General features: G+C 38.0%; 2 protein-coding genes across 4 annotated transcripts; one reads left to right on the top strand and one right to left on the bottom strand.

Annotated features, from left to right (window-relative positions):
• The first annotated feature begins 1,827 nt into the window (after positions 1-1,827).
• LOC113271420 (retinoblastoma-related protein-like) lies at positions 1,828-7,956 on the top strand. Of its 3 annotated transcripts, XM_026521276.1 has the most exons (19): positions 1,828-2,089; positions 2,166-2,276; positions 2,366-2,490; positions 2,574-2,670; positions 2,773-2,819; positions 3,127-3,325; positions 3,483-3,549; positions 3,642-3,821; positions 3,931-4,127; positions 4,221-5,076; positions 5,297-5,441; positions 5,570-5,639; positions 5,847-6,023; positions 6,110-6,229; positions 6,315-6,459; positions 6,564-6,682; positions 7,139-7,254; positions 7,353-7,532; positions 7,728-7,956. In XM_026521276.1, the coding sequence occupies exons 1-18, from the start codon at positions 2,042-2,044 to the stop codon at positions 7,525-7,527; spliced, it is 2,994 nt and encodes a 997-aa protein (XP_026377061.1). In that variant the 5' UTR covers positions 1,828-2,041; the 3' UTR covers positions 7,528-7,532; positions 7,728-7,956. The 3 variants fall into 3 exon arrangements, with proteins under 3 accessions (XP_026377061.1, XP_026377062.1, XP_026377060.1); XM_026521277.1 differs by lacking the exon at positions 7,728-7,956 and having other exon boundaries at positions 4,221-5,031; positions 7,353-7,698; XM_026521275.1 differs by lacking the exon at positions 7,728-7,956 and having other exon boundaries at positions 7,353-7,698.
• On the bottom strand, positions 7,657-8,873 carry LOC113271421 (ethylene-responsive transcription factor LEP-like). Its single transcript, XM_026521278.1, has one exon. The coding sequence runs from the start codon at positions 8,707-8,709 to the stop codon at positions 7,813-7,815; it is 897 nt and encodes a 298-aa protein (XP_026377063.1). The 5' UTR covers positions 8,710-8,873; the 3' UTR covers positions 7,657-7,812.
• Positions 8,874-9,112: the final 239 nt, after the last annotated feature.

The following is a 9,112-nucleotide window of genomic DNA, read 5'->3' as shown; positions in this document are numbered from 1 at the left end:
ATTTCCTCTTCATCCGAGTCGTCCTCTGCTTCTTTATCTTCATCGTCTCCATCCTTATCTCCATCTTCCTTATCTTCTTCATTGTCATCCCCATCATCCTCATTTCCACCCATGACTTCAACTGGTTCCTCTTGTCCTCCTTGATTATGTTCTTGATTACCCATGTCTTCCACAATTTCTTGATTACCCATGTCTTACACAATTTCTTGATTAACTTGTTGTATCACATGGTCAACATTATCTCTATTGACATCGTCTTGGATGGCAACACCCGGTAATGACCCACATCCATACTTAGCATTTTTGGTTCCACGATGACCGACATCACAATGTACTTTCCTTCGAGGCGTGGGAGTTCTCAAATCTTCTAGTAATGGTTGGTTGGATTTCTTACCTTTTTCACTAAACAAAAAAAAAAACAAAAGAAATAAGGAATAATTCACGAAAAAAAAACAGCTTAAGAAAAAAAATCGTGTTCCAGGATAGAGTTCGGTTACTCAAATATTTTTACGAGCAAACCGAACTCCACATATATATGTAATTATCCAAGAGTTCGGTTTGTCAAGGTTTTTTGCGAACAAACCGAACATATTGGACAGAGTTCGGTTATAAAAGAACTAAACATAATGGGAAAAACAGTAAAGTTCGGTTACATGGAAAATTTTGTTTATCTTTTGAAATATGGGTAGAGTTCGGTTACATGACAGTTTCAAAATTTTTTTGCGAAATAACCGAACAGATTGGACAACGTTCGGTTGTATGGGTACTAAACATATAGGAAAAAAAAGAACAGTTCGGTTACATGGAAAATTTATTTTCTTTTGTAATACGGGTAGAGTTCGGTTACATGGCAATTTTAAACATTTATGCGAAACAACCGAACAAAGTTGCTAGAGTTCGGTTATGTGGGTATTAAACATTTTGGGAAAATTAAAACAGTTCGGTTACACGGAAATTTTATTTTTGTTTTGGTAACATGGATAGAGTTCGGTTATATGGCAGCTCAACATATTTTTGCGAAACAACCGAACTCATGAGTTCGGTAACCTAGTTTTAAATCCTATAGAACCGAACTGTTCATCGTGTTCTTCATTCATGGAGTTCGGTTAAGAAACTAGGGCAACAATAAAACACGTTCTAACCGAACTCAACTCTGTAACTTCCATTTGAACCCTATTTTGTTGATTTCTAATCAATTGAATCGATGAAAATCAAATTAAAAGTAACGGGTTTGTCGGGAAATACCTGTGAATCGGTCCCATGGCAGACTCAGGGTCATTCTTGCGACTGTTACGTCGAATCAATTGTTCACCTTGAGGTTCAAGTTCTTCCTCAATTTCACTTGCTTGATTAGCTATATGTCTTTTGGTTTGCTTTCGACGAACTATTTATATAGTTGATTGATTAATCGACGATGAAAATTTTATGAATCGACGATTAATCGATGAAGACGAGTTTAAAACGAAGAAGAAGAGAAGAAAAAAAAATTCTCCCAAAACGAGTTTGTGCGGTGGGTAGGGTAAGTCTGATTTTGTGTTTTTGTTAATAGATTCAAGTAGGTTAAATTTATATTTTGATAGTTATTAGTTTAGTTATAATCTAAATTAGGATTTTGGGGCAAATTAATAAAATATCGGATTTAGGACATCCCTTACGAGTATAGGGTAGATGACCTTATAAAACAATGGTCCAGAAAAAAAAAAAAAAAAAAAAAAGCCGGTCCCAAAAAATCGTTCTTGCGTAAGCTCAAGAATATTGCTGGACGTTAATGACTTGATGTCTTTTGATTTCTCTTTCTCCATTAAAGTAAAACCTGAAGACAAACGTGGCAACCTTTAATGGATAATCTTACCCGACGTATTAGCTCCTAATCCAATTACGGTAACACACTATTCTATACCATACGAGTCTTTCCCGCGCCATTTATAACGGAGTTCTGAGAAAAAACAAAAAAAGAGGCACCAGCCGTAACGTCAGACACTGAGCGACTTCGATCTGAACTAGTGACTGAGCGAGAGAGAGTCTCTGGGTTTGAGTAAGGATGGAAGATCTAAGTCCATTAGAAGTTCGATTCCTTCAACTCTGCAAGGTACAGATTTACACTTCCGTTTAGGGTTCTTTTGCATTTTTTTTTCTGATTTTAATTCTCTGATTTTACTTTCCAGTCATTACCATCGTTTGATGAAAATTTTTATACACAATCTATGGATTTACTCAAGGAGATAAGGAAAAATCATTTATTACCGGATACTTCTTCGTCTATTGGAGGTGGAGAGGTACATTCATCTTTCAATTTCTCGTTAGTATACATTTTTTAATTGATTATCCAAAGTTTGAAGACATTTGATTGATTTCTTTGGATTAGGGAGAGGAATTGGAAATGTTTTGGTTTGCGTTTATCTTGTATTGGGTAAGAAGATTGAGTGAAGGATACAGTGGGAAAGCTAATGGAGTGAGTTTGTGTCAGATATTGAGGGCGACTAAGCTTACGTATTTACTACTACTATTACTCTCTTTTGTTTGAATGATTGTGCTGGGAATTTTGGTTTAGGATTGTTTTAATGCTTTTACAGGATTGTGGAATTTTTTAAAGAGATGCCACAGTTTAATTTGAGGGCTGGTTCAGTTTTAGTGAAATTGTATGGTGAAGATTGGGAGAAGAAACTCGAGGTAGTGTTGTATTCTGAACAAGATGTTTTATGTTTGTGGAAATGTTGCTTTTGAGATATTTGGAGATGTTATTTATTATGGGTTTTGTTTGTTTGGAACTAGGCAAAAGAATTGCAAATGAATTTCGTGCACTTGAGCCTTCTAAGCAAGTGAGTATTATTGTGTAATGTCTTGTGCTTATGGCCAGTTTGACCAGTTATGCTTGCATTGCTACAATTTGTTCGTCTGCTCGAAGCCAATGCATGTCTTGTTATACATTCTATAGGAATCAATTAGTTCATTTTCAACTATTTCGTGTAATGGGATATCCTTGAAAAGCTAAGCATTTTTCATTTTTTTTGCTCACCAAAAAACTAACAGTTCACGTGCCTGTTTTATTGCTTTGAAAACTGGGCAAATTTTGCCAATTATGAAGTTAATTCCTTGGTTCACCGACTTGTTTCTCCTGGTATGTAGATACTACAAACGTGTTTACGGGGAGTTCTTTTTGTCAAGTTATGCCGATGGGGATAAAAAGAATGTTAGTGCCAGCATTAAGGGAAATATGTCAAATTACCAACGGTTTGGATGGTTGCTCTTTTTGGCACTGCGTGTTTATGCATTCCGCCGCTTTAAGGACCTGGTGGCTTGCACAAATGGGTTGGTTTCGATATTGGTTAGTTAAAAGGATAATCATTATACTTTTCAGTCCATCACCTGCACTTATTTGATGAGTTTTAGAGTTCTTGAATTTTACAAGTTTTCAGATTTTTAGCTGTCATGAAAAGAAAAAAGATTCTTGTGTGCATAATAAGTTTTGAAATTTCTGACAGGCTATTATGATTCTACATGTTCCCCCATGCCTCAGAAACTTCTCAACCCATGACTCAAAACTGTTTGGTATAGAACTGTCTTGAAACTAGTCTGGTTCTGGTCTTTGAATTGTGTATGTAGTCTGTAACTTGGTGCTGTTGCTTTGATTGTCCTTTCAGTCAGAAGAGGCAACAAGGGCGTGGATCTTATTGGGTCTCTTTGCAACAAGTATGACACGTCGGAAGATGAGTTGAGGAAAACAATGGACAAAACCAATAATTTAATTGTCCAAATCCTAAAAAAGAAACCCTGTTTGCTATCGGAGTGTAAAATAGAACATCTAGAAGGTATTGACACAGGTTAGTTCGACATTTTTTATTCCCCTTTTCATCCTTCTTCTCGAATTTGTTGCTTAAGGGTTAACCTTATAAAGTATTTGCACTCATGTTATTATAAATCAAAATGCAGATGGGTTGACCTATTTTCAAAATCTAATGGAGAATTCATCATCTTTATGCACAAGTTTAGATACCTTAGAGAAGGACTATGATGATGCATTACGTAATAAGGGTGAGCTGGATGAGAGAGTGTTTGTTAACGAAGAGGAAAACTTACTTGGTTCAGGAGGTCTGTCTGGGGGTTCAGTTAATATTTCTGGGGCCAAGGTAGATTGTCGAAGCTAAATTATGAATACCCGTGGTTTCCTAATAATATTTTATCCTTTTGTTTCAACTGATTATGGATTTTCATTTGTGCAGCGCAAGTTCGATGCAACGGCCTCTCCTGCAAAGACGGCTACCAGCCCACTATCCCCTCCTACTGCATCGCCAATAAGTTGTAATTTTCTTTGTGACAACGTGGGGGTAGCTGCAACTCCCGTAAGCACAACAATGGCGACTGCTAAATGGCTCCGAACTGTTATTTCTCCACTTCCTTCAGAACCCTCATCAGAACTGGAGCAGATTCTTTCTTCGGCTGGCAGGGAGGTGTTTAATCATGTTATTCGTAGGGCCCGCATAATATTGAGGGCTATATTTCCAGATAACACTTCTGATAATACACAGAGTGCAAACATGATGGACAGTGTATGGGCTGAGGAGAGAAGAGAGGAAGCTCTCAAGTTATACTACAGGGTGTTGGAAGCTATGTGTAGGGTGGAAGCTCAAATATTGCATGTCAGCAACTTGAGCTCTTTATTAACAAATGAGAGGTTCCATCGGTGCATGCTTGCTTGTTCAGCAGAATTGGTTTTCGCTACCCACAAGACTGTAATAATGTTGTTTCCCGCGGTCTTGGAGCGAACTGGCATCACTGCTTTTGATTTGAGCAAGGTGATAGAAAGTTTCGTTAGAAATGAAGAAACCCTTCCACGAGAGTTGAGGCGTCATCTAAACTCTTTGGAAGAAAGGCTGCTTGAGAGTATAGTATGGGAAAAGGGATCCTCACTGTACAACTCTTTGATTGTTGCAAGGCCTGCGTTTTCTTCAGAAGTAAACTATTTTGGATTATTAGCTGATCCTATCCCATCACTGGATACAGTTGCCGCACATAATAACATTTCCTGCAGAGGTTTGCCACCCCTATCTTTTTTGCACAAGCATGATATATCACAAGGTAAAGATTATTAAATTAATTCGGCACTAGATTCTTGCAAGCTGTTCCTGCAGTATTATAGGCCATTAAATTGGAAAAGATTCCTGAGCCCAGCCGTAGTTTTTTTCTAACTAAAAGTTTCTTTTTGTGAACACGCTTATAAGAATCCAAGAACTTCTCAATGGGTTTTCGGCCAAATATTGAATTTATCCCAATCTTCTGCTAAGTCAAATTATTTCAGGTCAGAGCAGAGATGTCCAATCTCCCAAGAGAATATGTGGTGATCACCTCAATCTATCTACGTCACCAGTAAAGGATCCTAAATTGGCCTTCAAGAGTCCCAAATTAAATTTATCGCCACTTCCTTTACAATCTGCTTTTGCCAGGTATTGGAAGTGTATCTCTTTGATAGCTCGTGCATCTTGTAGTAGTCTACTCTTAGCATATCTAAATTTGCTGCAATCTTTTTTTATATATAAATCATGATATGCGTTCTGTGTGGGCATATTTGCAGCCCAACCCACCCAAATCTAGGAGGGGGTGTAGCATCTGCTGAAATGGCGATCAATGTTTTCTTTAACAAGGTATTGCTTGTAACAGTATTACTGGTTGTAGTATCGGGATCTTTCTTTCTTTCATTTTTTTTCTTCTTTTATGCCTGTGTTTGCCTCTTGGCAGCTAACTTAGATCCATTTCCCCTTAGATCAGGTTGGGCATATACTTCATTTGTTAGATTGTACATAACTGTTTTATCCCATATTTACACTTTGAGATCTCATTGGCCTGCTCAGATTGTTAAATTAGCTGCTGTAAGAATCAATGGGTTGGTTAAAAGTCTCCAACTGTCTCAGCAGATAAGAGAGACCGTTCAGTGTCTCCTACAACAAATACTTAGTAGGCGGACTGAACTGTTTTTTCGTCGGCATATTGACCAGATCATCCTCTGCTGCTTTTATGGAGTTGCAAAGGTATGACCATGAACATTCTAATCTTAAGGCTTATCTTTCATCATATTCTTATTTTCCCTTACTAAGGTCTCCTGCTCGGCTTCCAGATTTCTCAGTTAAGCTTGACATTTAAGGAAATCATTCACGCATACAGAAAGCAACCACAATGTAAACCTCAAATTTTCCGACATGTATTTATTGACTGGTCATCTTCACACCAGAATGGGGTATCTATCCTACTTGCTTCCCTTGGAATTTTTGGTTTTGCCTAATTTTCTGGAAACTCTAATTTTGTGTTTGATCTGAGTACAGAAAACAGGTCAAGAGCATGTTGATATTATTTCCTTTTACAATGAAATTTTTGTTCCATCTGTAAAGTCACTACTGGTGGCAGTCCATTCTGCCAGTGCAACTTCTAAAGCCAAGCAGCTCCCAGAACCAAACCATAACATTGATGGTATGCTCTGTTGGTTCTTTGCCAGTTTATAATTCCTCCATCAGTATTAGTGTAATTGTGTTCCCTGGTGAAGGAAAGTTGATGCAGTTTATTATTTTTCCAAGGAACTGGCAAATGCCCTGGATCACCTAGGCCACCGCCATTTCCAAGTCTCCCTGATTTATCTCCAAAGAAATTATCTCCAGCACATAATGTCTACGTCTCTCCCTTGCGATCGTCCAAGGTGCACTCATACTTTTGTTATCTTGCAATAGCTTATATAAGCTCTCGTGGCTTCTCATTTATTTCATTGATTTAAGATGGTCAATTTTCTGCACACAGACTTGACCTCAGTTCTATAAAAGCATCTGAGCTGTTTTGGTGTTGTTATGAACTTGTAAACCAATTTCTTTTGTAGAATGTAGAATGCTTCATTAAACTTCATCCAATATATGCTATCTCATAAGGAGGCTAGTTAATCGATGAAGACCAATTTCGTTGATGCAGATATTTTGAGAATCACAAGTCAGAAAAATCTTGAATGAAGGAAAACTAATGTGCTTCGCCTAGGAAGAAATGACAATGAAATTTAGTTCTTTTTAAGGGAAAATTAGTTGAAGTCTGGTAAAAGGGTATTTATAATCTTGCCCAAACCTGACAATCGTGTAGTCCTCATTTTGTGAATGACTTTTGTATACAGGTGGATGCTTTGATCACGCTACCATCTAAAAGCTACTATGCATGTGTTGGAGAAAGCACTCGTGCTTATCAAAACCCTTCCAAAGACTTAACTGCCATAAATAACCACTTAAATGGGTAAACCATTCTATCTAAAGCTGGATAACTTTCAAGTTTTGTAAGTGCATAATATATGGTGAATATGATCGCTTTGTTTTCAATTTTGTCTTTCCCAGCAAGGTCAACACAAAGCTGGACTTCGATAATGTTGCCATAGTAAGCGACTCTCTTGTTTCGAGCAGTCTTCACCGTGAGAGTGACAGTGATATCTCTGCTCCCATTACAACTGCTGCTGCTACTACTTCTAATTCACTGTTGGAATTTAAGCAGTCGAATAACACCTCAGACTAACTGAGGTATGTTTCCTTTTGTATACAAGCCATAATTTATCTCTTTTGGGTTGTTCCTGGTTACTTCTGTAAATTTTGAATTTTTGGGCTACTGTAAAAAGTAACGTTGTCACTAATAGTAAAAACAGGGTAACAGTGAAAAATATGAAATATATTCCTGATTCGGTAGAAACTCAAACTGATCGATTGATCTGATTCCAGGCAAGATTATAAACACATCATCATCAACCGTGACCCATAGAGAAAACACTGACCCCTAAAAAAAGAGAGAAAGGATACAATCTTTTTAAAAGAAGTAAGCTGAAGAACCCAATTCAAAACCATCGGCGACTCCTGGGAATGCATCTGAAACAGACGGCATTCTGCCAAACATCGGGCTATGCACATACTCCCCGGTGTCAAAACCCAAACAAGACCCACTTGACACCGTTTCAAATCCACTTGTAGTCTGTTCTGGATACCCAAAATTATAACTGGTGTCAGATGACCAAATCCCCTGAGCCATATCGTAAGCAGAAGAATTGTTTGTACAACCAAAAGAACCTGAAATGTCAGAGGTAGGTAAAGGAGGAAGGTCTGTTCCGTCGTAGTAGTACTGATTAGAGGAGTTATAAGACGACCCAAAACTATCACCACAATCAACTGTAGTAGCAGTCATTGGCTGTTGTTGCTGAGAGGAAGATGACGCCGAAATCCATGAATCTCCAGCAGAATATCCACCGGAAAAGTTGCACAAATTGCTGCCTCCAGCATGAGAATTGGAGTCAACTTTCTGTTGTTGGGATGGTGGAATTTGATAGAGAGATTTAGAAGGTTTATTGATATCAGCATTGACCGCTGTTTGATCATCAGGGGAAATGATAGAAGTGACGGAAGAGCCAGGTGGCATGTCGGAATATACGAAATTGGTTCGAGCTCGAGAACCTCTCATGGACCGAGCAGCTCTATCGTAGGCCAAGGCAGCTTCCTCTGCAGTATCAAACGTTCCAAGCCAATGCCTCTCTTTAGTTGACGGGTCTCTAATTTCTGCTGCATACCTTCCCCATGGCCGCCTTCTTACTCCAAGAAACTTTCCTCCACTTCCTGCTTCTTGTTGCTGGGCTGTTGTTGTTTGTGGTTTTTTCTTGGTCTTCTTTTCTTGCGACGAAGACGACGATTTCGTTTTCGACTTGAGAAAATCCATGAGAAGAGAAAGCAGTAATGAGTTTCAGTATACTCTCAATAGCTGAACTGAGTCAAGGAGACAATGATAATAAAGAGTAGGAAATGTGTATTTTCTTTGCTGAACGTTTGGTGTTTAAATAAGAGAAAAACTTTGCTGCCTAAGGATGCACTTTTACCCAGAATGCCCATGACATCTCTATAATATCCTCTTGTAACCTTTGATGAGTGAGAATCAATTAGTGTGATTTAAAAAGGGTTAAGGTTAGATTGGAAATGTTGTTTCTAGATAAGTGGAACGTTAATGAAGATGATTAGCATGTTCTGCAGTTGGATATACTGTGATTATTAATATGATTTATGTGTTAATCCGTTGTCGTACATAGTCGTCCAAATGTTCCCTTACATGTGATTATGGTTAAGAT

Source organism: Papaver somniferum, chromosome 4, assembly GCF_003573695.1.
Source record: "Papaver somniferum cultivar HN1 chromosome 4, ASM357369v1, whole genome shotgun sequence".
Classification (NCBI taxonomy): Eukaryota; Viridiplantae; Streptophyta; class Magnoliopsida; order Ranunculales; family Papaveraceae; genus Papaver; species Papaver somniferum.
The sequence above is the reverse complement of the archived record's forward strand: the minus strand, read 5'-3'. Positions and strand labels throughout refer to the sequence as shown.